We start from the raw sequence: 25,689 nt of genomic DNA, 5'->3' as shown, positions 1-25,689 counted from the left end.
CTAAAGTCGCTTGGGAGAGAATTTGTACTCCAAAGGAAGAGGGAGGACTGGGTCTTAGGAATTTAAAAGAGGCAAACGATGTGAGCTGCCTGAAGCTGGTTTGGAAAATCCTTTCCAATAGTGACTCTCTATGGATTAAGTGGGTACGACGGTATCTCTTACAGAAGAGTTCTCTCTGGACAGCTAGGACGACAACTAATGGTTCCTGGATTTGGAGGAAGCTTCTCAAATACAGGGAAGTTGCTTCCACTTTTTGTAAAATCGATATTGGTAATGGCAGTCATGCTTCTTTCTGGTTCGATAATTGGTCTAATATGGGTCGTCTTTTTGACATTGTAGGAAATCGTGGGGTGATAGACACGGGCATAACTAGGGACATGACGGTTGCAGAGGCTTGGTCTTCCCGGCGACGACGACGGCATAGAAATGAACAACTAAACGCCATTGAAACTGCTTTAGCTGCTCAACATATCCGAGCCACAAACCAAGAGGACGTGGTCTTATGGCGTGGCAAAAATAATGTCTTCAACCCTAAATTCTCCACGACAGATACTTGGAACCAGATTCGAGCACAATCACCCCAAGTCTCTTGGCACAAGGGTGTTTGGTTCTCTCACGCAACTCCGAAGTACACTTTCTGCGTTTGGCTAGCTGTTCATGACCGGCTGTCCACAGGCGCGCGTATGGCTCAGTGGAATAGGGGGATCTCGGGGTCTTGTGTGCTGTGTAACAATGGCCTTGAGACTCGCGACCACCTATTCTTTCAATGTTCTTTCACTAGAGAAGTTTGGGAAAATCTAGCAAAGGGAGTGTACAACACCAAGTACACAACCATTTGGCCTCAGATTCTTCACACAATCTCCTCTACTTGGCCGACCCGCGTGGAGAGCTTCCTTGCTCGCTATGTTCTCCAAGTCACAGTTCACACTATATGGAGAGAACGAAACGATCGACATCACGGGAATGCTCAGCATACGACTCGGCAGTTGACTAAATGGATAGACAAGCAGGTCCGGGACCAATGTTCTATGATCCGGCGACTAGGAGACCATCGATACGATGCAAGCTTCCAATCCTGGCTGCATTCTCGTCACACACCTTGAGGGCTATCTTCTATCTCCTCCCTTTCAATTCTAATCTAAGGCTTTCAACTCTTTTTCTAGATCTCTAAGATTCTATCGACCAACCGTTAGCACTTGTTGTAACAACGAACCATTTTTATTTTGAATATAATTTAACATTAAATTCAAAAAAAAAAAAAAAAGAAGGGGAGAGTGGACAATAGAACGGCGTCTCTGGTTGCTCCTTTTTGGTCCAAACAAAATAACTTCTGCGTGACCTGACCATGTTACATAAAAGTATATTTTAACTTATACATGATTCTCTTTAACTTATTTATACTCGTAGTCGTAGATGTAGTAATTTATCATAAAAAAAATGGTACTATTTAATCATCCCACTATGTATTGATCAACAACGTTGTCCCAATTTTTCCTTTCCTTAAAAATTGACCCATCAAATATCCGCCGTCACGCTTTCTGATATTGTAGCTCCAATATACAGTGTGTACTTTTAAACGTTATTCATTCTCTATTACTTCAAGTAAATGTAGGGTGCGTCAAAATGATTTTAAAAAATACGAAGGGGAATTTGGAAATGATCAATAGAGTTTGGGGGGCAGTTTATGCAAATAAGGACAATAAACAGAACCGAAAGATTCGGGTCTGTCCGATAACCTCGAGAAAGTGAAGTGTGTCTTTTTTTAATATGTAGGAGAGTATTCGGTTGTTCTCTCTCTCTCCACAAACACAAACCCTATCTTAATCTTCTTCAGTCATTTTCTTTTTCTTTTCTCCGCCACCGCACAAACTCATTCATTCATTCTTCTTTGCATAGTTGCATAGTTCTTACGCTATTATTCTCCATAGCTCCCTATATATATATAAGTACGCAGACACTTCATTCATTCGACCTTGTACATTCATTTTTCCTTCAATCCCTAATTCCTCCAAAAAAAAAACCAAACCTTTCTCCCAATTCCACCGCCCAATTCTGCTTCTCCATTTCCTTGTGCTGCGAGGTTTACATATTTGGTTTCCTTTCCAAAACGTTTCGGTTTCTTTCTGCAAAATTGAGGCAGAGGGTATCCCAATGGCGCTTGCGTATGATCCTCTCTTCATTTCATCCGACAAAATTGATGTTGTTGCCGCACCCACACATCCCATCCTTTTAACCCAAGACGATCTCAAACGTATCGCCGCTTACAAGGCCGTCGATTTCGTCCAATCCGGCATGGTCCTCGGCCTCGGCACCGGCTCCACCGCCAAACACGCCGTCGACCGCATCGGCGAGCTTCTCCGCCATGGAAAACTCGAGAACATCGTTGGGATTCCGACGTCGAAGAAGACGCAGGAGCAGGCTCTCTCTCTCGGCATCCCTCTCTCTGATCTCGACGCCCACCCCGTCATTGATCTCTCCATCGACGGCGCTGACGAGGTCGACCCTTTTCTCAACCTCGTCAAAGGCAGGGGAGGGTCTCTGCTTCGAGAGAAGATGATCGAAGGAGCTTCTAAGAAGTTCGTGGTCATCGTGGACGAGTCCAAGATGGTGAAGCACATTGGCGGGAGCAAGCTTGCTCTTCCGGTGGAGATTGTCCCCTTCTGCTGGAAATTCACGGCGGAGAAGCTCCGGGCTCTGCTTGAGGGATACGGGTGCGAAGCGAATCTGAGATTGGGAGAGAAAGGTGAGCCGTTTGTGACGGACAATGGGAATTACATAGTGGATATGCACTTGGAGGAGGACATGGGAGACTTGGGAGCTGTGAGTGATGCGATTCTGAGGCTTCCTGGAGTTGTTGAGCATGGCATGTTTCTCGATATGGCTTCCACTGTTATCATTGCAGGTGAGTTTGGTGTTAAGATCAAGAACAAACACACCACCACCTGCTCTTGCTCTTGATTTTGCTTTGTTCGGAGGTATTAGAGGAGAAACTGGATTATGGTTTGTGTTGTATGAGTTTAGATTTGAGAGAGAGAGAAAGAGAGAGAGATAGGTTTGGATGATGTCACTGTGAGGAGAGATGATGACTTTTCACAGAGTTTTGGTTGCATCATTGACATCGTCGTCATCATCCATCCATGTTGTAATCGGCATTTTGCTTCATTGCCTTTTTTTTTTTCTTTTCGACTTTTTGATTCCATTGCTATGCTTCTCTTTCTGAGTAATGGGCTTATGTGTTGGGCTTTACTTTCGTCGTTATATATAGTTAGCTGATTCAGTTCATAGGCTCACTACTATAGTTTCAATCAAAGGCCTTAAACTAAATCACATACAAAACAGTAGTCCGAAGATGTATATGTTTCCTCAAAAGACATGTATGGTTTTGTATCAATGTTGTTGTAATGAAACGATAACACTAAAACTACACTCGACAATAACCACCTTTGCGGAAGTAAACACACACGGAACCGTATAGTTAGTTTTTGCAACAAGCTAGAAAGAATTGTAACAGCTACTTGTTTTTATTCACAAGAGCCATACTAGTTACGTGACCTCAATATTAGGTTGAGCCATGAGATTAAGAAGGGATTATCATTATAATTTTAATTGGTTTTGGTAAGTATGGTTGGCCTAGAAAATCAATACACACTTGTGCTATAAACAAAAAAAACTGTTATTTGGTTAGTTTTATCAACCTGTCAAATGATGCAACACCTCACTCCCACCGTGACACGCTTCACATACGCAAGACGAACACGTATCACTCAAGTCATGAAGAACAAACAAAAATAAAAAGAGGGAGAAACAATCCAACAAATGTGGTGGTTATTGTCAATTTCATCTATTGTTTAAGGTATTAGTTTTATGTTGTTGGGGTTGTGTTTTTCTTGGCTTAAGGTAAATTTCTTTGCCACTTTATTTAGTATTCAAAATGGTCACGTGTATGAGTGTGTATCCATGTACAATACTATAATATAACGGATACGTCTCCAATGGAGGAGGATATTGATATATTTCTTTTGGGGTTCTCTATAATAAATAGAGTAAACTAACAATCATAAAGACTCGAGAATATGTTACTCCATCTCTTTGCTTCATCTGTAAACACACACAACTTTATGTTTCAGTTTTGTGGGATGCTCTTCCTCTAAAGTCTAAACCTGACTCTGAGAATAATTCGGAAATCAGAGAGAAAGAAAGGAAGCTTTTGTGAAGGCTTTAGCGTCAGGAAAGGTAAAATAAAATAAAATTAAAAATACGATTCTCTTTCTTTTTAAGTCTCCTCTTTCTTCGCTTTTCCACTTCTTTCTTCTTTCTTCTTCTTTTCTCTTTTCAGACAAATAACACAGAAAGAAAACGGTACAACCCCTCCCCCTTTGCTCTTTTGCTCCTCTCTCCTATATTTTGGCTCTGCCTCTCGATTCTTCCTCTGTTTTCGTTTTCTTTTTGTGCTTTCTATTATTGTTATTTTTGTCTCCTAAGTACGATTTCGTCTAAACGTATTCTTCATTCGTTCATAAGCTTCTTTCATTTTTGCCGGGTAAATTCAGATTCTTTGTTGTTCCTGGATTTAACTTTTTAGTTTCCTTTTTATATACCGTTAGTGTAAACCGGTTCGATAAACTTGTGCAGCTTATTTGGTCAAAAAGAAACAGAAAAATACAGCTTTTTTTTGTTGTGTTCTGTTGGTAAAACCAACCCTGCTTTGATTCAGAAAACTGTTTGCTTCCATCTAAATGTTCAAAAACTTATATTCAATAATGAGCAGTTTCTAAATGATCCACATGTTCATGTTGCGTATAGAAGAATCTCCTTAGAGCATTGATTGCAAATGCTGACCCCAACCCCGTTATTTATATCATTTCGCAGCTAAAAAGGTGAGGGAAAAGAAGAATACATCAGAGTTATTTCTTCAGCTGCAAATTTCTTTCTATACCCGTGTGAGACAACATGGGAGATCACTTCGTGCTGCTGGTTGATCGGTTGATAACAGAATCCACCATTGAGGCTGCCATTCAGAGCAGGAACCGTATGTTGCAGGCTAATATACCCGCCGAGGAATGTACTGTCCTCGATGAGAAAACCCTTGAGAAGCTGCGTAACGGAGATTTGTCAATGGCCCAGTGCAGGATCTGTCACGACGACGACTTGGATTCAAACATGGAGACTCCTTGCTCTTGCAGCGGCAGCTTGAAGGTATACAGATAATTACAAACGTTCTTTCCCAGTCAAAAGAACATTATTGGTCTGATTAGATGATATCTACGATGTTGATGTTGGCAGTATGCGCATCGGAGGTGCGTGCAAAGATGGTGTAACGAGAAAGGTGATACCACCTGCGAGATTTGCCATCAGGTTTGTCTCCTTCTCATCCTCTCTCTCTTTCTCCTGTCCTTCTCTATGCATTCTGATCTGATCATATTTATATTTATTATGATTTGTTCAGGAATTCAAGCCGGATTATACAGCACCGCCCCCGTTGCTAGAGTTGGGTCAGGTTCCTCTCCATTTCAGGGGAAACTGGGGAATCTCTCAACGGGAGCACCGTTTCATCACAGTTGTACCTGCTGATTCCACTTTTATCGACCAACAATATCCTCTTTCTTCCACCACAAGCTTCATCTGCTGCCGTTCCCTTGTTCTCATTGTACGGACCACCAATATCCTCCCTTTTCCCACCAAACCAACATTTTGATGTCTTTACTCATTATGTTTACCTTTGTAATCTGCAGTTCATGGCCCTTCTCATTCTCCGACATACCCTCCCTTTAGTCCTCACCGGATCAAACCTCCATGTCTTCCCTTTGTTTACGGTGAGTTTATCACCTCCACAACAGATTCAAGGGAGTAAGTTGATGACCCCTAATTGTTATTTTGGTTTTCAGTTGCTATTTCTTAGAGTACTTGGAATCATGCTACCTATCTATGTCGTCACCAAAGCAGTCGCCACCTGCCGCCGCCATTCTCAGACCTTAGACACCTCTCACTCCGAAGATTCATCTGATGAAGAAACAGATTCATGGCGCCTGCCTCAAACACAATCTTACATTATAGGCGTTCGATGAGCACTCTTCTTTTCTTTCACACACACACACACACACAGAAAGTCAAATGTCACTGTAAATATAATTTCTGCTTATACATGTAAAATGTTGGATTGGTTTAACAGATTGAAAAAAGAAAAGAAAAGTATCTCATTTGCAAAGCTATCTTCTCAAGTGTTTTTCCCAGATCAGCAATGCAGATAGCCAAAGACTCATCTCGAATTCTTACACAAACAACCCTAACCATATGGTCCGATACAAAATTATAAACCACTATAAAGATTCCTATAAAAGATCCCAACATTCACAAGTGTCTCTCTGTGTTTGTATCCCAAATTTCAAGAGAAGAATCTGGACTATCTTTCAAAATCAGAGACAAAAGTTACAAGGAAAGGACCTGCAGCAAGGAACTTTGGGATCCTAACTCCAAACAAGAGCCCTCGTGTTTGTTGTCCGTAAGTTATGAAAACATCAAGACCTTCTGGAAGTTTACTTCCAGCTTCTCCTCGACCTAAAAAGAAAAGATGACCTGAAGTGGTAAGAATAAAGAGAACAGGAGTTGGCTATCACTAGATTAATATAGATAGATGGAAGTAATACTTGCGGTTCTTCTGCTGCGTCCTCCAGTAACATGCAAGCGCCCCAAATGCACAGCTGGCGATAGCTATTGCCAATGCAGCTCCAATCGGCACAACCAGAGCGTTAGTGGCTACTGTCAAGTCTTCAGTTTCTGGAACAGTCTCTTCCTTGCTCTCGAGGACACTCTTTTCCTTGTAAAGGGAGACAAGCTTAGGCCCATAGTAGTTCTTCAAGAACTTGTAGACATGGTCAAGGTCCCAATCTATGCTTTTCTGGTTACTTGAGAGATAGCACAATGGGCAAAGCTCCTTTGGTGGCCATATGATCTTCGGGAACTTGGGGTCACCTGAACTAAGAGAAGCTTCGTCCTTCATGAGCCTCTCGTTGACCTTATTGTGTGTGCTCCACACCCACAAGACAAAATCACGTGCCTTTTTGAAAGGGGTTTTGACACTATCCATGAAACACATACATATGTGGTTTAGACTTTTGGTTGGGCAAATACCACCGATTTATGAGTTCAAGTTTTTTTATACCTTGAACACATGTCGTTGAAATGCATGCGGCATTCATCACACATGAAGAAATTGTTGACGAAATCGCATATTGCCGTGAAGGCAAAATGACTTTCTCCATCTTCAATCCTCACGGAAAGCGAATGCATCAGAATCCATAATCCACAGCTACAGTCAGACATTTGAGGAATAGTTCAGATAAAAGTGGGGTAAATGGAATTGAAGGATCACGGTATTAAATTTGAAAACAAACTACAGTACCTGAATCCACGAGTATCGTTCTTGCTGCCACGGCAAAACATCTACCAAAGAAGATATTAGGACAGTCAGTTCAAATGTAGATATACAGGAAAACAGAAATAGAGTTGGCTGCAAGCACTCACGTAGTATCCACGTGGAACATCCTTTCCACAAATAGGGAAATTTCCCAGGGTATTCTTCTCTCCAGTTTTTTCGTAAGAGCAATTTCCAGAAGGGCATAAATCATCATAGTTCACTAGAATTTCTGCAGCTCCTTTCCGACACCTATAGAATATAAATTCACAATCAGCGTGGAAAAACAGAGTGACCAACAGAATGCTTGTGACGGCATTAGGATGATGAGACTTTAATTTACCTCCTGGAAAGATGACGTGCTGCTAGAAGCTGGATAAATCTTATAAATGAAGCACTTGTTTCTGATGACTTAATGGCCTGTAGATGTCATGAAACTACTTATTAGTTAACAAAACTGAGCGAGAGGAAGAAGATAATAGACATACACAAAGATCATACACATTTTTCTACCTTATGTACTAAAATGATATCAAAAGCTTCTGCGGTTGCTTCCTCGACGTCATACACAGCCTGGGAAATCTGTGGCAAATTAACACCCGGATATCTTAAAGCTGTTTAATCTTATAAGAAATAATAATAATCTCATTAGAATTAGGCAGAGATCAGTCTCGAAACCTGGTTGTAGTTGGTTATATTTGACAGGGCTTGTTCGTTTTCGAATTTCTGATCATCCAAGCCATAAGAACTGCACAATATGGAGAAAGAAAACAGAAAAGAGTAGGATGTAATATTGGCAAACTAGCTCAGGAAAATTATAGATACACTTCCAAGATGTAATAGAGTTTAAATATGTTAAATATATTTCGAACTAATGCTGAAGAAAAAGAGTCCAGCGCATTTATGGTACAAACCTGTCTATCTGCTTGTTAATCCAGTTGAGCAAACGCTCAGCAGTGCGGCCGTCATCGATAACAAGTATGTCGCTTTTATCCTTTCTAGGTTCCCAACTGGCAGAGACAAACTTAGTAGGAGGACCCCAAAAGAGCATTGGATAATGAGAAACAGAGAACTTGTCACAGAGCTTAGTATTCGTCTGTGCTGCCAGGGAAGTCATCCATCATATAGACGGACTTAGCATCAGAAATAGTGAACCAACATAATCGAACATGATTCATAGATGAATTAGAACCATGAATTTAAGTACCTTCATCGCACAATCAACTCTCGTCATCAAAACGATTCCAGGATGTATGGCGTCTGGTCCATTGAAGAGCCTTGCGACCTTTTCGTAATGAGGCTGCGGAGTAACAGTTTTTAGGGAACGAAAATAAGACGTAGAAGAACTAAAGATGAGGGTTTGAAAAGTTATGTCACCTTGTAGTTTCTACAGGCAGGACACCTAGAATAAAGTGAAACGATACATATATCAGTATACGTCAAAAACTGAAGTACTCTTGGAAAAAAAAAAAACATTTGCATTCATCTAGTAGCAATGAGTAGAAAGAAGCACACGAGTAGGACCATAAAGTTAAACTCTTTTCCGATAAGATCACTTGGAAGAGAATCCAACGCTAGATCCAGCACCAAACTTTAGGTAGAAAAGAAAAGTGCAGAAGAACCCACCAATCAAAACTGGAGATTTGATTTGAAAGCAATTTAATTTAATGGTCTGCGGATTGGGAAAATAGGAGAACTGACCAGTGAGCGAAGAATTCGACGACGGCATACTTGGCGGGGGTGTCTTTAAGAACTGAATCGAAGTTGGTAGTGTTCAATTCAACAGCTTTGTCTTTTTGATCGGCGATTTCCCGGAGAATCAAGCGCGAGCCCGGGGAAGCAGACGCGGCGATTACAAGGCCCGCGAACAAAAGCAGATGCACCAAAGACATCAAATCGGATTGAGAAGAAGACCCTTCCTCTGAGATTTCAAAATTTAATCACTTCTTTATATTTTAATTTTCTTCTCAACAGAGAGGAAGCGAAGAAGATCTACAGAAAGCTTCCCTCCTCTTCCATTGAGAAACGAAGCTTTGTGATATAGAAGATCCAGAACGACGTCGCACATCTCTCTACTCCGATACCGTTCAATATGGGCCTTTTTATAATAACATTTTTGGGCCTTATTGGGCTATCTATTCTCAGATCACCTTATCAAATACAGGAGCAATTGTTTTCCATTTTTTTTAATGAATTCAAGTTATTAAACAAATTATATGTGGTGGACCTTGAAAGCCAGGCAAAAAGAAGACTATAATTTGATGGTCATGTGCACATACATTAAGGTTTCATCTCATATATGCATTTCACTTATCAAGACTTCCTTATTTTTAATACTCATGTAAGTATTGTTATTTAGAACAATTTGAATGCTTAATTAATTGAAGACTCACCAATATATGTTATGTTTACTTTGATGTCATTGTCAATATTATTATTTGAATGATGAAAGTAGGAGTAGGTGTGGAATGCATTAGTTGAATTCTTGAATGGTACACAGTTTTCATTCTTGAAAATTGTGAAGCTTATCTAAGATGGAAAAACCAAAAAAAAAAAAAAGACCAAATGTTTACAGCCATTCTTTTAGATGACCAAATTGCTATATGTTTTTTTAGAGTATCATCTTGTCAGCATCTAGCAAGCAAGCAGGGCCAGTAGCCACCGGTTATTTAAAAGAGCCTCCCTTAACTTTATAATATTGGCCATTGTCTACTTTTTCCGTGATATGACAATGTGAATCCCTTTCTTTTTCATATAGTCCCATATTTCTCATCAGATTTTACAATGTTGCATTCATAACCTCAAATCAATCGAACGTGATATGCAGCTGAGCAGTCCACAGTTTATATACACCTTAAGAGCATCATTATGGGCATAACCCCAAACATGCATCTTAGTGTATTTTTAATATATTAATATTGTAATAGTGTTTTTTAAGAACCACACAAAAATAGGCAAATATTGGTTGAACTTTTAGGTTTTTATATTTATAATAATAAAATATTGTTAAACATATTAATAATATTTAAAACTAATTGAATAATTTAAAAATTGAAAACTTATATAAATTAACATAAAACATATTAGAAAATAAAAAGAAAAAGATAATACAACTAAATATTATTTATAACATATATTTAACAATTTCGATGAAAATTAGAAACATAAAAGATAGTAACATATAAATTAAAAAGGGAATTTTATTGGAACTACCACATTCTAAGTTTTTCTATATAAAACTACCACTTTTTATAATTGTTTTCTTTTATACCACATTCCTTAACAGAAAAAGACAAGTTTGCCCTCTCTTTTCTTCTCCTTAAAATCATTATCTTCTACATCTCTTCTCTCGACCTGTTTTGCAAAACCATCAAACATAAACCCAGAAATTTAGAAAAAGATGAAAAACTTTTGTTTTGTTGTATACGATTTCATCATCGAAGTTATTAATCGACGCCATAATTGTTGTTCATATATGAAAGTCATTTGTCATTCTTTTCATTCTTCTTTCATCCTTAGATCTGGGCCAACACCATCACCGTCTGAATTATTGTTTTCACAGAAGCTCTTCGACATCGTTGCTACCATTTGTAAGCCACAATCATGTTTTATCATCATCTTTCGTTAGGGGTGAGGATTAGATTCTCTAAACGTATATATCCACGGTAAAAATTGTCCACAAGATCTAAATGTTTGTATCTACTTATTTTCGTTTGTTTTACATTATATTTTGTTTTGATGGACAAACTTGAACATCTCAATTATAAATTACAGTATAGTTATTGTCCATGACACATGTATCTTATTTCAATTATTTGTCTACGATATAAATATCTTGTCTTAATTCTTTATATTGCTGTTTACTATGAAGTCGAGTATGAAATTGATGTTTATTTAGTTTTGTGGACAATGACGGAGGTGATGATTAGATTCTTGAAACGTATATATGTCCACGATAATTATAGTCCATGGATAATTGTTGTCCACGATATATTTAAAATGTTTATTTTTTGAAGGGTAAAACCGTCCGATTGAACACACCACTACCACACAAATGTGGTATTCGTCGAAACAATTCAAAAATGTGGTAGATGCTAAAAGGGACCCACAACCTTGTGGTAGATACTTTAAAATTCCCAATTAAAAACATAAACTTAAAAAGATTCAAACATAAAAATGAAATACAAAACATTTTATGAAATGAAAAAAAGTTTATAAACCTTTCACAAATTTTTTTTTAAGCATTTCATATCAAATATAAACAGCTCCAAATATAAACATGTTCTTAACCAAGGCAACACCAAAGTGATGTACAAATGAAACCGATTCATAACAAGATTTTTATCTTTTCAAAAGAGAGTCTATAGTCTATATTGAGAGATTCCAATAACACAAATATAAGTGAACACAGCAAGATATGTGCTTCCAAGTCGTTATTTTCAACTTCATCCACATAGTCATCTTGCTGAGGTTGATGTTGGTCCTCTTGCAGACTGTACTTGTCAACAAGATCATCTTTGATTTGGACTGCATTTTAGTAAACTGGATTTACACACAAAACCTCATAGCTCATGCATCTTGTAAAGTACCATTAATTTACACACAAAACCTCATATCTCATAATCTTTCTCCTTTCTGTTACTTAACAAAACTAAGAAACATTTTAGTAGCTAAGTATCTTTCTTTCTATCATTATGAAATCTCACATCAACTGTACAAGTGATCAAAGTGGTTCATGAGCAATGGAGAAGAGAAGGCTATTGATTTTTCTCACTATCTAATCACTTCTTACTGAACAAAACTACAAACCTAGACACGTTCTAGTAGCTAAATATCTTTCTTCTCATCATTAAGAAAGCTCATAATAACTAGTACAGACAATCAAAGCAAGTTAAAAAGCAATAGATACAAGACAACAACAACACATACCTTGATGGTGTCATAATGGTTCCACCCAACTTCAGAAGAAAGACGGTCCAAAAGACAATACTTGTGACCAGCTTGAAGCCTCAGACCCTGAAGAAGAAAAAGAATTACAATGCTAAAAAATATCTAACTTAAGAAACATAAAGAGAAAAGCAAAAGAGTATAGTAAAAGGAACAAACTTGAGAGCATCATGGATGACCATCCTCTTGACCTTGTCATATGGAGTAGGAACACCTTCAAAAACCTTCAAACGTGCAAGTGCAGCAGCTCCACGCTTCGTTTGTGTGGAATCATACTTCAAAATCAAAAACACATAACAACAACTATCAATCACTCACTTCAAAACGATCAAACTAAAGGCGATCATCATACATTATCAGATTTGTGGTCATAAAAGGATCCCAAATATCCATAAATCTAATTTCCAAAACCAAAGAAGCCAAATTTGATGGTTAATTATGAGATTGGGAGTTTTCAAGCAGCTGAGATCTAGAATTGAGGTGGGAAACAGAATCAAAGCCACAGTTTTTTCAACAGTCAAAGAAAGATCCATCACTCACTAATCAAAACAGAGATCCAAATCACAAAATTGCGCACAAAAGTATCGAAATTCAGAACAGCTGAACTTACTCGTTTCTCAACAGCGGCATCATTCTAGGGACCGTCGAGGCCAGCTCCGAGAGGCTGCTGGAGCATCATCCCTTCGCGACGCTTCTTGAGGAGACTGTCCTCACGCTTTCGTCCGTGTGAGAGAAGAGAGACGAAGTGAAATCGATTTGGAGAAAAAGAAAATAAAAAATATTTTTCTTTTTACAATTCTCTAACCAATAACGCAATTACACGTGGCATAAGATGCCTCAACAAAAATTCTTAACTAAAACCCGGATGCTTCTTCTCAATGGACTGTTTCATTATTATGGGCTTTTTTTATTCTCCTAAGGACCGACGGGTTATGCCCATAATGATGCGCTTAGTAGGATGATGGATCGCATGTTTTAACTAAAGCGTAAATTTAAAATACGAAAGTTTGGGGTCAATCAGTAATGAAGGATCAAAGGTAAGGGACGAAATGTGATAAATCCCAACTTACTTGGGGGCTAATGTGTTATATTCCACTCACTCTCCCTCTCCGAATACGAGAGAACCAATCATCTTCCTTTTTTCTTCATTTGCTTCATTGACCTTTTTTATTTTTTTCTTTGGTTTGAAAATCCCAAAATCATCTCTCTCTCTCTCTCTCCATTACCCGAATCTCTCATCTCTTTGGATTCCCTCTTCCACTAATCGTTGCCTGTTTAATCGGAGCTTTTGATATCTCCGGAAGGAGTGGCTAAAGAAAGGGTTTTCTTCTTCTTCTTTTGGGTTTGGTTCAGTCTATTCGATCCATTTTTTCCCCAATCTTAGAATCTCCGATTCGACACAAGCTTCTTCGCCGTCACATCGATCGGAGAAACATATTCATGTGCTTATTTTAACGCAAAGAAAAAACCAAACAAAATAACTTATTAAAACTTAGATAGACTAGGAGGACTACTGACAAGGACGGACTGTGTTGCTTTCGATCGAACGAAGGAAGGAACGAACTCGGGAGGCTTTTTTCACAAAAGGGGATATGTTGGGGGCTGGTTTTCAGTTGACGCGAGGGCGACACGGCGACGATCCTTTCTACTCTTCCGCAAAAGCTCGCAAAGCCAATCAGCGCATCGATCAGCTCCGGAGAGCTCAGAGCGACGTCTCCAATGGCCCCTCTCCGGATTCCCACAACGATCCTAAACATTTACTCCTTCCTACCCTCGCCTCTGAGCCTTCCCCTTCCAGTAATCTTCAACGGTTTTTAGACTCCGTCACACCATCCGTCCCGGCCCAGTTTTTTTCTAAGGTTTCTTTTCTACATTTCAAACTCAGAATTTTCTCTGTTTTTCTGGGGAATTCTTGTTTTAAATATATGGTCTTTGTTGTTCTAATGGTGACTCCGCAGACATCGCTACGGGAAAGACGAGCCGATGATGATTATAAACCTGTGCCTTACTTTGTGCTTGGAGATATTTGGGAGTCATTTGCAGAGTGGAGTGCTTACGGCACCGGAGTTCCTCTTGTTTTGAATAACAAGGATCGTGTTATCCAATACTATGTCCCCTCTTTGTCAGCCATTCAAATCTATGCTCATTCTCATGCCTTTCATTCATCTCTTCAACCAAGGTCCTTTTTCTTTCAGATTCTGTTGCTGCATCACTATAGAACATGTTTTTCATTGTCTCGTCTCTTATATATCCTTTTCCTATGGCAGGCGTCCAGGTGATAGTAGCGACAGCGATTTCCGGGATTCTAGTAGCGATGTCAGCAGCGATAGTGATTCTGAGCGGGTTTCTGCTAGACTCAACCATATCTCATTGAGAGATCAACATCAGGAAGATTCATCCAGTGACGACGGCGAACCTTTAAGCTCTCAGGGTCGTTTGATATTTGAGTATCTTGAAAGAGACCTTCCTTACATCCGCGAACCTTTGGCTGATAAGGTTTCTGTGTTCATTTCTCTACTAGAACTTCCCATATCATATTTCAAAAGCATGCCGTAGATACTAATTAATCATTAACGGATTCTTAACTACCAAGATGATTTTTGTTTGCTTTTTCATATCATTTATCTTACCAGGTAACTTCAATTTGAAAACTAATGCTTAGAAGTTAGAAATGACAGTTGTTTGATACTAACCCCTTAATTTGGGTCAACTGTTGGCTATCAACTAATCAGAAATGTTCAATCTGCTGAGGAATTGGTTATCGCCAACTTAAATTAGACCACATTATTTTTTTCACACTAAATGAGACCACATTCTAACTCACAAAAAGATGGGAACTTGTGTCAGTCTGTTGTTAATATTCGGCTCCCACTCATGACTATGCCTATGTTGTACTACAGGTTTTTGACCTCGCAGCTCAGTTTCCTGAGCTGAAAACGTTGAAAAGCTGTGACTTGCTTCCGTCAAGCTGGTTTTCTGTGGCATGGTATTGTTACTTGTACTTTCGAGTGCATTTGCTTGCTGCCAGTATATCTGTTCTTGTCTCTGAGAATCCATTGTATTATATACTTTGCAGGTACCCAATTTACAGAATACCCACAGGACCGACACTCAAGGACCTGGATGCTTGTTTCTTGACGTATCATTCCCTGCACACACCGTCTGGAGGTAAAACTTAACAGTTTTATTCTATTAAGATTTTAGAGGAAACCTGCTCAGGAAATTTATCTAATCTGGTTCATTTATAAGAAAGTTGAAAAAAATGCTTAAGTGGATGCAAAATGTTGCAATTTTATAGTAGCATCATTTGACTATTGATCAACTTAACAACATAACTAGGTGTATGCTCAGTAGAAGAGTTAGTCGCAGAGTCAAATTCCGGCAGAAGGATAATTATTTGGTTGATAGATATTTTCACATTGGTCGGTTAATGTAGGTGAAGATAGTGCACAACCAAGGGAGAGTGAGAAGATGCCGTTGCCTGTATTTGGGCTCGCTTCATACAAGTTTAGAGGTTCTTTATGGACACCAGATGGGGGTTCTGAGCACCAGCTGGTGAACTCTCTGTTCCAAGCAGCTGACAAGTGGCTGCGTTCTTATCATGTCAGCCACCCTGACTTCCTCTTCTTTTGCCGCCGTTGAGTAGGATTTTAAAAGGAAGTATTGATAAGGAAAAGTGCGAAAAGATATGAACTTGCGAAGCACTTTGAGCGAGTTTAATCAATAAACTCAAAACTGTTGATATGGGTTGTTGTCAGATTCAGGTTTTAAAAGGAGTTGCTTCTTTCTTTCTTTTTAAATCTGTAAGTTATAGATAAAACGAATTTTGTTTGGTCAGATGATGTATGAGGAACCCTGGGCTAACCACCGTCTTGTTGTATACAAATACCATGCTGTCTGCAATAGAAACTATTGGAGCAAATGTGAATGTTCAAACTAGCATTTTACAAAGTTAGTTGACGAGGGAAAATGGCATGCCAATGTTATGTTAAAATGTAACCACAGATTGCCATATGTATATGTTACCTCCATTTGCAATCTCCACGAGGAAGTAGTTTGTAAAGTGCTTCACTTTGGTTTGTCCCAGAGCCATCCAAGAAGTGTCACCTCTAATGGGCCTAATCAATTTGAAAACAAGAAAATAAAACTACAAATCTCAAATGGGCCTAATCAATTTGAATCTCGCCGTAGATAAAAACATGGGCATTTACCATACAGGCTCAATAATAGATAATGGGCTCGTGAGGCCCATAACTTTCATACTTTAACCCTAATTTGAGAGGCATAGAGCATATATATAAAATCTCTCATCGCCGCAGAACGTATCGCCTCTGAGAAATCCGTTGGAATCGAGTAGAGCTCCTGCCACAGAGGTTAGTGTCGTCGATTCTCTCTTCACTGTTTATATATCGATTAGTATCGTCTCCTGTTCTTCGGATTCAGAAGGTAAAATCAAATCTGGGTTGATGTGCAGGATTTTGGAAATGGTTGAGTCCAAGGTTGTAGTTCCGGAGTCGGTGCTGAAGAAGAGGAAGAGAGAGGAGGAGTGGGCTTTGGAGAAGAAGCAGAATGCTGAGGCTGCCAAGAAGAAGAACGCCGAGAACAGGAAGCTCATCTTCAAAAGAGCCGAGCAGTACTCCAAGGAGTACGCCGAGAAGGTAAACATTTCTCTACTCCCATGGAATCGACGGACAAGTTGATCTGTGCTTGTTTTGAAACTGATGTTGATCTTTCGTTCCTGCTTTTCTCATCATCCTTATCAGGAGAAGGAGTTGATCTCTTTGAAACGCGAGGCCAAGCTTAAGGGAGGTTTTTATGTTGACCCTGAAGCTAAGCTCTTGTTCATCATCCGTATCCGTGGGTATGTTTTCTCTTTGTGTGAGTATTAGCATTTCCAAAGACATATCCTATGTTGTTGTTCTTATATGTTGTTGCTTGAATTTGCAGTATCAATGCCATTGACCCTAAGACTAAGAAGATTCTCCAGCTCTTGCGTTTGAGACAGGTTCGTTATTTAGTTTTTGTTGTTGCTGTGCTTTATGTCTATTGAATAGTGTTTTTGTAGGCTACTCTTTGGAATTTTGCTCCTAATTGCTATTAGTCTTACGTTCAAAACCTAAGAGATATTATCTTTCTGTTGATTTCCATGAAGTTTATTGCGAATCAACTGGTCTGATACTGTCACATGTCATAGCGATGACAACTAGACGAAATGTATCTTTTGGTGTTGAATAATGATTAAGATTGGCATTGTCGAATGCAGATTTTCAATGGTGTTTTCCTTAAAGTCAACAAGGCTACAATGAACATGCTTCGCCGTGTTGAGCCCTATGTTACTTACGGGTATTCATCTCAGCCCCAAGCCTTGATCACAGAATTGCCTCTTTTATTAGACCTTTCGTTTTGATAGCAAGTGTTTTAATCACAGAATTGCCTCTCTCATTTTGTCAGGTTCCCTAACCTGAAGAGTGTCAAAGAATTGATCTACAAGAGAGGTTATGGAAAGCTAAACCACCAGAGGATTGCTTTAACTGATAACTCTATTGTAGAGCAGGTTCGAAATCTGCCTCTGTTGCACTCACTTGTTCAATGTTGTTATGAAGTTAATACTCACGAATTCTTCTTTTATACACAATGAAACAGGCTTTGGGAAAGCATGGGATCATCTGCACTGAGGATTTGATCCATGAGATTCTAACAGTTGGACCTCATTTTAAAGAAGCCAACAACTTCCTCTGGCCATTCCAGCTGAAGGCACCACTCGGAGGCCTCAAGAAGAAGAGAAATCACTACGTGGAAGGTGGTGATGCTGGAAACCGTGAGAACTTCATCAACGAGCTTATCAGGAGGATGAATTAGATGTTTTCTTGTTCAATGTCAGACTTCACTCTGTTTTCATTATATGCCTCCTGGATTTTGATCTTCTTTCTTAAGTTAAAAGACTTTTTGAAACTTCTCTTTATTTGTCTTTGGTTCTTAATATGGTTGTGGACAACCCCAGGTATTTCTTCACTTTCTTCATTGCGCTTGTCATTTTATATCAATCTGTGACTCTACTATAGATATGACATACTATAAAGCAAACATAGTATACAAAAAATGTCACCGGTCCGTATAACTCTTGAGTCTGGAAAACGAAGTTATTAATTCTCAAAACTTGCCTTTAATAAAGCTACAGAATGATTATCAACCATAACCAACAAGTTTATCATATCACCAAATGTCAACCCATTGAGAAATATTATTTCTTTACTTTGGTACATTCTGATATTGTTATTAGAACTTTATATGCAAATGTTGTGTATCCTATATATCTGGTTATTGAAAGTTGGATTGAATATCTCGAGAAAGTATCTTAAGAAACAAATTATAATGGCTAGCTCATAATGTATTTATGCATTCATTTGATATAATGTAAAAATAAAGAGATGTATATACTGTATTGTAATTTAAAATGGAAAGAAATAAATGAAAAAGGTAATATATATTGTTGTTCACAAATAAATACAAAATTAGAAAACCGGATATAGGTAAAAAAAATCAATAAAAGTTATAAGATTCTGATTCTTGGCATGCAAAATGTTGTGTTATTCATATAGAGACATAAGGAGAGTACAACATGTCTCAATGAACATGTTAATAATAAGAGGAGAGCCCGGAGACGAGGCCCGTGGCGTTCGGTGTATTAAAAGCCACCATAATTAAGTTAAGCAATGATTGTAGTTTAATTAAAGACTAAAAAGCATGCCAACAACAAAGAAAAAATTTGGTGATTTTTCATTTTTTCTTACTTATATATAATCCTTTGATGGACTATGGTTTATGGAGATTGCAAAGTCTCGTTTAAAGAACCAAACACAAAATTAACCAATATGTCTCTTGTGGATCAAATACTTGGCAAAGGAGCAGGTGACGTTACTTGTGTCCTCTACTTATATTACTAATATACTTTATGAATAAATTTGTCAAAGGAAGAGACTTATTAGGGGCTTTAATATGACCATACATTGGAAATGTTGTTGTTGCAGTGGCGGATTTATGTGTGTGGAAGGACAAGATAAACTCGGGGATAACACTTGTAACTGCCACACTTTTCTGGTTCCTCTTGGAGATCATGGAGGCTCGATTTGTTCCACTCCTCTGTTCAATCCTGTTACTCCTCATGCTCCTCCTCTTCCTTTGGGCCAAGTTCGGACAACTCTTTATCGCTCGGTACCTACTAAAATACCAATATATATGCACACATCTTTTACAATTTCTTATAAGTCATTTGAAATAAGAAAATTAACAGTAGAGGCTCTGTGGTTCCACCAATCTAACACAGGAGACCTCCCACTCCGGAAGAGCTGAATCTACCAGATTCCCGACTTAGAGCCTTGCTTTTAAAGACAGAAGGCATTCTCCTTATGCTGTACGAGATTGCTTATGGGAAAGACATCAAAACCTTTCTCTGGGTGAATCTTCTCGCTACCTATATATGTCACACTATTTTCTAGTTTCCATGTCTAATTTCATTGATAAACTTTCATGTGGCAGACCATCTTTTATGTGGTCATCATAGACATCATTGGGAGCTACATCAGCCTCCTCACAATGTTGTATATATGTAAGAGGAACCTCAAAACATTTATCTTCTTCTCTTTTGATGTCCTCCATTTATTTTGTCTCTCTAATAAACTATAACATCAACCAACACGCTTCCAGGCTTAGTCTGCTCGATGACAACTCCGGTTTTGTACCTTCAATTTCAAGAGGTCATCGACAGTTTCATCGGGAAGGTATCGGAAGAGAAAAACAACTTAATTGATGTATTCAAGTCCACAGTTGCCTCAAAGATTCCTAGGGCCACCAAGGTGGAGTAGTTCATACTTCATACGGGCGAATCGAAAGAACCTCTCTATATGCTATACTATATCAATGTTTTAACTTATTTGTATTCCGTAGACCTAAAAACTTGTGTTTAAAGGATTTTACTACCACTACCATAGTACCATCCATACTTATGTAGCCACCTACATCAGAAACATAATAGAGATAATAAAACTTTGGGTTTGCTTTTATTTCCAAAACTATTAAATAGAATTCGACCCTCACGCGCTCAATTTTAAAATTTACGAAAAAACAGCGATTTCTGCATGCTTTAGTCCAGGGATTTCGTGGAGGTGGGCTCGACGCGCTCATCGTGAGAGTTGGTAAGAAACGTTATTTCGCACGACGCGCGTTATTGGGTGGACTTTTATACTGCCCATTGGGCTACATCGAGTTTAGATTTCATATGATTCTAGGCCCATATAATTTGAAAAGCCTAATAATGAAATCAACGACATTAATGATTTTATTTGATGCAATATATGATTTCATTTGTATACAACTATACATTATAATTTATATTCGTACGTCAATTTTAAAAATGTCATATTTCCAGAAATCTGTGAAATAACCACCACAATTTGATCGTTCGGATCTATTCCAAGATTTGGTCTAACCCTATTACTGGATGTAATATGATTAAAGATTCTAATCAGGCTGGTATAAAGACAGTTGTAAGAAGGCTTCTCTGTCACAAGTTGAACATTATTCACACACTCTTTAAACGTTTCCCAGGAAACTCTGAATTGCTCCTTCCATCTCATTCCTTATGTAAATGCTCATACCATCCATCCGGATTCATTATGTCCACATGATCAGACCCAAAAATCCGCGATCCGCCACATACTGTATATAGACGTTTCATGTCCTTCTGCCACCGTTGCAGTAAATGCCCACGCGCGACTTTCTACAAATTGTTGTGGCTGAGTAGGTGGAACTAGGAAGAGAAGACGTGTCTGCATTGGTACCCATTGAATCTGAAACCTTGACAGACACAGAAGCAACATACCTGCGCTGCTGCACTTGTCTCGTAGAACTAGAAATATAAGAGCAACTATCAAATTGGTTTTGAGTTTTTAGAATAAGAAATTTATTATGCTAAGCATCTATTACCATAACCCAATGTTGCACATCTATCATTCATGGAAAACTAACACAAGAATGCGAATTCAGTTACTCAGAAATGGAAAAGCAATCGAGATCATTACCTCAAGTGGAAAATACATCTCCCCAATCCTTAAAAGCAGCAGTAGTCACACCAAGCTCAGGTGTGCCTGCATAACTGAATTCTTGATTGATTTTAATCTGTAATTCTTTTGAGAAACCAAGCCAGGGTTGGATAGTAATACTTTGAGGCAACTGCAACAGAATATGGTGCCAGACAATCATAAAACCAAGATTGGAACGTTGGTTCTTATTTTGACACAAGCATGGCAAGAACAATGAAAATATCCTTTTCCAAGTCGATGTAGCTCGTCTGTATGCATTCCATAATAACTAATAGAATGAAACAAGACGGATCATATCAAAAAGCAACTGCACTAAACAAATTCACTTGCGAGCCACCACTTCAATGTGGGTCGAAAATTCATCAATTCGTGTATTATGAAGTAACAACCCCTTGGTTTTTCCTTATCTCTGTAGAGGATATATCCATCCGGAATTTATCTGCTGGGATTGAGATAAACATGTCGATTATTTCCTCTGGAATATCCAGATCTTCAAGAACCTGCGGAGGAGCAAGGATAAGGCATAGGGCATACAATTTCATAGACAACCCTCAAGAGAGTAAATTTGTATTGGCTGAAATTTAACTGCTTAAGTCAAACCTTAAATACACCATTTACATTGCGGCCACCAACAAGGAAAGTGCAACCTGTCCGTTTGCAATCACCAAGTATTTCCGACATCCTTTTGTAGCTTCCTTCATAGTACTTTGGCTGCAAAAATTTCAGTAACTTAATCATCTTTGATAAAATAGAATTGGAAGATAATAGAGCACCTCAAACCTATGTGACTTAATAAGTTTTAACTTCGCAACAGTGTAGCATCCAAATATAACGAAAAAAAACCAAAAGAGAATCAGGAACAGTTTCAGTATTAACATACATTGACAAGCCTTGCTGCAGTGTCTGCGCCAATTACAAAACTGCTTCCTGGGAAGAGTTCAGCTTTCTTATAGAAGTATGGCTGATTTGAAACTATTACTGTCTTTCCTGCCATTTGGATACTAAACATAAATCAAATGATGGCACAAGAATATAGACATCAAACTGGATTGGAAACATTATAGCTTAAATATGGATCACAAAATTACTTGGTCTTTCCCCTTGTTCGAACTAATTGGATCATGATGGTTGTATAACTTAGAGAAGCCAAAAAAGTGGTGCAGAAGATTGAAAACATAAATAGATAGTGTGTAAAAAAACGGCCTACCAACTGCTTCAAATTGCTTGACCCGATCTTTAATCTGTGTAACTGAAAGCGGTGGTTTGTCGGCATTTATTGCGGATATCTCGAAACATGGGTACCCGCCGCCCCCACAAGCACTGCATCAACAGATCTGCTTGTGAGATTGTTTACATTTCATTTTACAGAGATAGTTATCTGATTTATAATTTGTAGGTTAACAGATGTCAAAATGCCAAAGGCCTCTCCAGAATCCAGCAACAAAATGAATCATATAGCACAACATGTGGGCGCAACGGAAGAAATGATCAATTAGTAGTTACCTTGCATAATGTAGCATATCAGATCTAACTAAGAAACATAAAGACAGCAGGAATCAAAGACAATAATAGATACACAGAACACTCGGGTTATACGTAATGATTGACAACCACGGTTTTTGTTTCAAGCATGTTCACCTGAAAGAGAATCAGGTTTTCATTAAGGAGATAATAAAGACATACTAGCCTACCTCATAGCAACTTCTAACAGCTTGAGATGACCGTCATGTAATGGGTTAAAAGAGCCAGGCAGTATAATCTTTCTATCTCCATCAGTACCGTATGCCTCTGCCACAACGTTAGAACTACATCATTAATGTCAACACATGCCAATTTAAGTTTAAAATGAAGTCCTAAGTTTCACTGGGTAAAAATGACAAAAACTTACCCCCAGAAAATGAATAAATCTTACAGCACAACTGCCCATTTATAAGCTGCTCTATTTCTTGTTCTTCACTAAACTGGGTTTCAGACTCATAAGGCACCTCAGACTCGGTCAAGCCAGAGTCAAGTGAGCCAGAAACTTGGCATGCCTTGGCCATAGCCTAAGAAAATGACCAGAAAAGGTTTTAAGAACCTCAAAGTACAATCTAACTAAAACGTTATGCGAGCTGAGGAAAGTATGGACAAAACTCCCCCAGAAAAATATATATCTTAGTATTACAGTATATTGAAACAGAAACATTAACAGGTACTTGTTTCTAATATCAGTAACTGAACTAACTTGTCAAATTTCTTTTTTAACTAAAACTAGAGAAAGGAAAAAAAAAAAGAGCCTTAGGCAGGCAACACCGTAACAGATGGTAATAAGCTTTGTAACACACCTGGATGAGGGCACAGCTTGACACCTTATCTTCTTCCTCTCGGCTCCGTAGGTTCTAACAACAAGAAAAGACACATGAGTAGTTGATATTAAAAAGCAAAGCAGGACGGGAGAAAGAAGGTTAGCAATGACCTTGGTTAGAGTGACTGATGATTCCCAGATCCGGTCGGATGCTCTCATAGACAAAAAGAACCTAGTCGGGAAACAAAACAATAACTATGAGTAACAGAAAGCATAAGCGGCCATGCTCAAAATCCCTTGAGATGGTTATACGTACTGTGATAGCTAAGAAATCAAGAAGAGCAGGAGAGAAAAGCTGCATAACCTGTGATCCCCACGCTTTGGACGAGAAGTTGCCAAAGATCCCGTAAAACCCACACCAAGAACCGGATATCCTAAAACTCCACCAGAGTTAGACCAATCGGGGGCTCCTATCAATATTACTAACAAGCAACGACGATGGACAAGTGAGGAATGAAACCAAATTATATGAGAAAATGTGTTAAAAAAGAAAGGAACCTGGTTTCGAGAGCTTAAGGGCCCGATTGTAGGCTAACAAGGCCATCTCCTTGGCCATGGCTTGGCTGCAGTGTTGGCTCGGAACCTGAGAGACAGAGAGAGAGAGAGAGAGGGAACAAAATCAGGTAGGTGATAAAGGAGAAGAGAAGAGGATTTTGCCATAAATAGAGAACAAACCCTTCCGAGTAATTGGACCATCGATACACTAGAATAAGGAACCACGGCTTCGAGAAGCGTGTTCGAAGCTCCAGGAACCGACATCAACCAACCTAACGCCTGAGAATATGTACATATATATAGGTTTCGTATCACTCAAAGCAAAGAGAGAGAGAGAGAGTGAAACCAGAGAGGCACCGCCGGAAAGATAGACGACGGCCTGCGTCGGAGAAGAGTGAATCGCTTCGACGATGGTACGGATCGCAGGCTCTCCCATTGTTTATCGGTCTCGGCTCGTCTTCACCCCCATTGATGATGATCGATCAATCGTCGTGCCGGGAAAAAAAACAAATTAGGCCCCCGAATGTTTCCGTATTTATAATTTGTGCCCAAAGATAGTTGAATATTATAGAAAAGCAACAATTGTTTTATTTGACCCCCCCCCCCGGGGCACTCCCTCGGAGTCGTCGCCGTTAGTCCGATAGTCCCGTGAAGGGGGTAGGGGGGGGAATTAGGCCCACTGACTCTCTCTCTCTCTCTCTCTGCGCGTGTAGGGGTTAGGGACTTAGGGGGGTTTAGGGTGCTAAACTACGAATTTACTTGTTGACAATTTTTTATTTTTTATGGTATCAATGATAACGATAATAACGACAATAATGGCCGGACAACGTATGTGTACACATATATGGCAGCCTTTTTTAAAAACCCCTTGTAATCTACACCAAAGTTTGATCAATTTAAGCTTTTGCCATTTCTAGAATTTCTTGTTATATGAATCTTCTTCTTGGGAAAATTATGTACTCTCCAAGAAAATTCAGGTGAAGATAAGCTGTGTTCTTTAATTCTTGAATGGTGTGTTTATATGGTCAAGTATGACTTATGACGACTTTCTCTAGTAACTAGTAATACAGTATGAATATCAAACTCTTTTATCTTGATATCTCCACCGTTAGATCTCTCCCAAACGCCAAATTAGTAGGTAGTTCAATGCTGATTTATTTACACTTTACTTAATTAAAAAAAATGTTTTTCTTTATCTAGTGACATGTTACAGCTGGTATTTTTGTGGAGTTTCGTGCTACAGGCTACATTATCTATCTATGTATGATTCACAAAATGATACTTAAATGGTAATTACTTATGTATTGGCAATATATTAGATTGAATTAGAAAACGACAAACACTGTAAATGTTTTACCTACATTGACACTTGACAGATCAATCGAAGGACCAAT

At 38.7% G+C, this 25,689-nt stretch overlaps 7 protein-coding genes and 1 long non-coding RNA gene across 16 annotated transcripts; 5 read left to right on the top strand and 3 right to left on the bottom strand.

Moving 5' to 3' along the window:
• The first annotated feature begins 1,791 nt into the window (after window positions 1-1,791).
• On the top strand, window positions 1,792-3,282 carry LOC17884870 (probable ribose-5-phosphate isomerase 2). The gene has a single exon (XM_006292297.2). The coding sequence runs from the start codon at window positions 2,152-2,154 to the stop codon at window positions 2,956-2,958; it is 807 nt and encodes a 268-aa protein (XP_006292359.1). The 5' UTR covers window positions 1,792-2,151; the 3' UTR covers window positions 2,959-3,282.
• Window positions 3,283-4,084: 802 nt separating this feature from the next.
• Window positions 4,085-6,205, top strand: LOC17887089. 3 transcript variants are annotated; one of them, XM_023782364.1, is made up of 5 exons: window positions 4,085-4,233; window positions 4,870-5,196; window positions 5,284-5,355; window positions 5,447-5,647; window positions 5,733-6,205. In XM_023782364.1, the coding sequence occupies exons 2-5, from the start codon at window positions 4,951-4,953 to the stop codon at window positions 6,063-6,065; spliced, it is 852 nt and encodes a 283-aa protein (XP_023638132.1). In that variant the 5' UTR covers window positions 4,085-4,233; window positions 4,870-4,950; the 3' UTR covers window positions 6,066-6,205. The 3 variants fall into 3 exon arrangements, with proteins under 3 accessions (XP_023638132.1, XP_023638133.1, XP_006292251.1); XM_023782365.1 differs by lacking the exon at window positions 4,085-4,233 and adding an exon at window positions 4,372-4,540; XM_006292189.2 differs by lacking the exon at window positions 4,085-4,233 and having other exon boundaries at window positions 4,657-5,196; window positions 5,733-5,813; window positions 5,886-6,205.
• On the bottom strand, window positions 6,115-9,395 carry LOC17885223 (sulfhydryl oxidase 2). 2 transcript variants are annotated; one of them, XM_006290903.2, is made up of 12 exons: window positions 9,113-9,395; window positions 8,789-8,813; window positions 8,619-8,711; window positions 8,326-8,507; window positions 8,090-8,159; window positions 7,925-7,993; window positions 7,755-7,831; window positions 7,522-7,663; window positions 7,400-7,440; window positions 7,160-7,306; window positions 6,645-7,076; window positions 6,115-6,555 (listed from the first exon to the last, which is right to left on the bottom strand). In XM_006290903.2, exons 1-12 carry the CDS (start codon window positions 9,301-9,303, stop codon window positions 6,534-6,536), a joined length of 1,491 nt encoding a protein of 496 aa, XP_006290965.1. In that variant the 5' UTR covers window positions 9,304-9,395; the 3' UTR covers window positions 6,115-6,533. The 2 variants fall into 2 exon arrangements, with proteins under 2 accessions (XP_006290965.1, XP_023638131.1); XM_023782363.1 differs by lacking the exon at window positions 9,113-9,395 and adding an exon at window positions 8,936-9,002 and having other exon boundaries at window positions 6,117-6,555.
• A 2,294-nt stretch (window positions 9,396-11,689) lies between these two features.
• LOC17885271 lies at window positions 11,690-13,062 on the bottom strand. 2 transcript variants are annotated; one of them, XR_002834054.1, is made up of 4 exons: window positions 12,969-13,062; window positions 12,518-12,633; window positions 12,341-12,427; window positions 11,690-11,953 (listed from the first exon to the last, which is right to left on the bottom strand). It is a non-coding gene; the product is annotated as an uncharacterized LOC17885271 (long non-coding RNA). The 2 variants fall into 2 exon arrangements; XR_002834053.1 differs by having other exon boundaries at window positions 11,690-11,938.
• Window positions 13,063-13,512: 450 nt separating this feature from the next.
• LOC17886673 lies at window positions 13,513-16,286 on the top strand. Its single transcript, XM_023782618.1, has 6 exons — window positions 13,513-14,217; window positions 14,317-14,537; window positions 14,626-14,854; window positions 15,259-15,344; window positions 15,435-15,526; window positions 15,795-16,286. The coding sequence occupies exons 1-6, from the start codon at window positions 13,951-13,953 to the stop codon at window positions 15,998-16,000; spliced, it is 1,101 nt and encodes a 366-aa protein (XP_023638386.1). The 5' UTR covers window positions 13,513-13,950; the 3' UTR covers window positions 16,001-16,286.
• A 365-nt stretch (window positions 16,287-16,651) lies between these two features.
• LOC111830697 (60S ribosomal protein L7-2) lies at window positions 16,652-18,379 on the top strand. The gene is made up of 7 exons (XM_023783306.1): window positions 16,652-16,731; window positions 16,833-17,016; window positions 17,122-17,219; window positions 17,306-17,363; window positions 17,622-17,701; window positions 17,810-17,912; window positions 18,002-18,379. Exons 2-7 carry the CDS (start codon window positions 16,843-16,845, stop codon window positions 18,215-18,217), a joined length of 729 nt encoding a protein of 242 aa, XP_023639074.1. The 5' UTR covers window positions 16,652-16,731; window positions 16,833-16,842; the 3' UTR covers window positions 18,218-18,379.
• Window positions 18,380-19,173: 794 nt separating this feature from the next.
• LOC17886415 (reticulon-like protein B15) lies at window positions 19,174-20,337 on the top strand. The gene is made up of 5 exons (XM_023782251.1): window positions 19,174-19,267; window positions 19,387-19,570; window positions 19,683-19,812; window positions 19,895-19,964; window positions 20,063-20,337. Exons 1-5 carry the CDS (start codon window positions 19,174-19,176, stop codon window positions 20,218-20,220), a joined length of 636 nt encoding a protein of 211 aa, XP_023638019.1. The 3' UTR covers window positions 20,221-20,337.
• Window positions 20,338-20,713: 376 nt separating this feature from the next.
• Window positions 20,714-24,972, bottom strand: LOC17885218. 5 transcript variants are annotated; one of them, XM_023782518.1, is made up of 13 exons: window positions 24,642-24,972; window positions 24,476-24,574; window positions 24,299-24,383; window positions 24,105-24,222; window positions 23,912-23,972; window positions 23,781-23,834; window positions 23,345-23,501; window positions 23,148-23,244; window positions 22,664-22,776; window positions 22,337-22,443; window positions 22,057-22,167; window positions 21,436-21,956; window positions 20,714-21,263 (listed from the first exon to the last, which is right to left on the bottom strand). In XM_023782518.1, exons 1-12 carry the CDS (start codon window positions 24,729-24,731, stop codon window positions 21,831-21,833), a joined length of 1,218 nt encoding a protein of 405 aa, XP_023638286.1. In that variant the 5' UTR covers window positions 24,732-24,972; the 3' UTR covers window positions 20,714-21,263; window positions 21,436-21,830. The 5 variants fall into 5 exon arrangements, with proteins under 5 accessions (XP_023638286.1, XP_023638287.1, XP_006293191.1 ...); XM_023782519.1 differs by having other exon boundaries at window positions 24,476-24,567; window positions 24,653-24,972; XM_006293129.2 differs by having other exon boundaries at window positions 24,105-24,174; window positions 24,642-24,971.
• Window positions 24,973-25,689: the final 717 nt, after the last annotated feature.

This window comes from Capsella rubella, unplaced genomic scaffold, assembly GCF_000375325.1.
Source record: "Capsella rubella cultivar Monte Gargano unplaced genomic scaffold, Caprub1_0 scaffold_5, whole genome shotgun sequence".
Classification (NCBI taxonomy): domain Eukaryota; kingdom Viridiplantae; phylum Streptophyta; class Magnoliopsida; order Brassicales; family Brassicaceae; genus Capsella; species Capsella rubella.
Note: the sequence above shows the minus strand (reverse complement) of the source record. Positions and strands in the feature narration are given on the sequence as shown.

Coding starts and splice junctions, on each gene's coding strand:
- LOC17884870 (XM_006292297.2), top strand. CDS start 2,152: ATGGCGCTTGCGTATGATCCTCTCTTCATTTCATCCGACAAAATTGAT.
- LOC17887089 (XM_023782364.1), top strand. CDS start 4,951: ATGGGAGATCACTTCGTGCTGCTGGTTGATCGGTTGATAACAGAATCC. Junction 5,197..5,283: donor CTTGCAGCGGCAGCTTGAAG/GTATACAGATAA, acceptor TGATGTTGGCAG/TATGCGCATCGGAGGTGCGT. Junction 5,648..5,732: donor GCCGTTCCCTTGTTCTCATT/GTACGGACCACC, acceptor TGTAATCTGCAG/TTCATGGCCCTTCTCATTCT.
- LOC17885223 (XM_006290903.2), bottom strand. CDS start 9,303: ATGTCTTTGGTGCATCTGCTTTTGTTCGCGGGCCTTGTAATCGCCGCG. Junction 8,160..8,325: donor ATTAACAAGCAGATAGACAG/GTTTGTACCATA, acceptor CATATTGTGCAG/TTCTTATGGCTTGGATGATC. Junction 7,994..8,089: donor ATATAACCAACTACAACCAG/GTTTCGAGACTG, acceptor AATTTGCCACAG/ATTTCCCAGGCTGTGTATGA.
- LOC17886673 (XM_023782618.1), top strand. CDS start 13,951: ATGTTGGGGGCTGGTTTTCAGTTGACGCGAGGGCGACACGGCGACGAT. Junction 14,538..14,625: donor CATTCATCTCTTCAACCAAG/GTCCTTTTTCTT, acceptor TTCCTATGGCAG/GCGTCCAGGTGATAGTAGCG. Junction 15,527..15,794: donor CCTGCACACACCGTCTGGAG/GTAAAACTTAAC, acceptor CGGTTAATGTAG/GTGAAGATAGTGCACAACCA.
- LOC111830697 (XM_023783306.1), top strand. CDS start 16,843: ATGGTTGAGTCCAAGGTTGTAGTTCCGGAGTCGGTGCTGAAGAAGAGG. Junction 17,364..17,621: donor AGCTCTTGCGTTTGAGACAG/GTTCGTTATTTA, acceptor TGTCGAATGCAG/ATTTTCAATGGTGTTTTCCT. Junction 17,702..17,809: donor GAGCCCTATGTTACTTACGG/GTATTCATCTCA, acceptor TCATTTTGTCAG/GTTCCCTAACCTGAAGAGTG.
- LOC17886415 (XM_023782251.1), top strand. CDS start 19,174: ATGGTTTATGGAGATTGCAAAGTCTCGTTTAAAGAACCAAACACAAAA. Junction 19,268..19,386: donor AATACTTGGCAAAGGAGCAG/GTGACGTTACTT, acceptor TTGTTGTTGCAG/TGGCGGATTTATGTGTGTGG. Junction 19,813..19,894: donor ACATCAAAACCTTTCTCTGG/GTGAATCTTCTC, acceptor TTCATGTGGCAG/ACCATCTTTTATGTGGTCAT.
- LOC17885218 (XM_023782518.1), bottom strand. CDS start 24,731: ATGGGAGAGCCTGCGATCCGTACCATCGTCGAAGCGATTCACTCTTCT. Junction 24,384..24,475: donor TGGTCCAATTACTCGGAAGG/GTTTGTTCTCTA, acceptor TCTGTCTCTCAG/GTTCCGAGCCAACACTGCAG. Junction 23,835..23,911: donor CATCAGTCACTCTAACCAAG/GTCATTGCTAAC, acceptor TCTTGTTGTTAG/AACCTACGGAGCCGAGAGGA.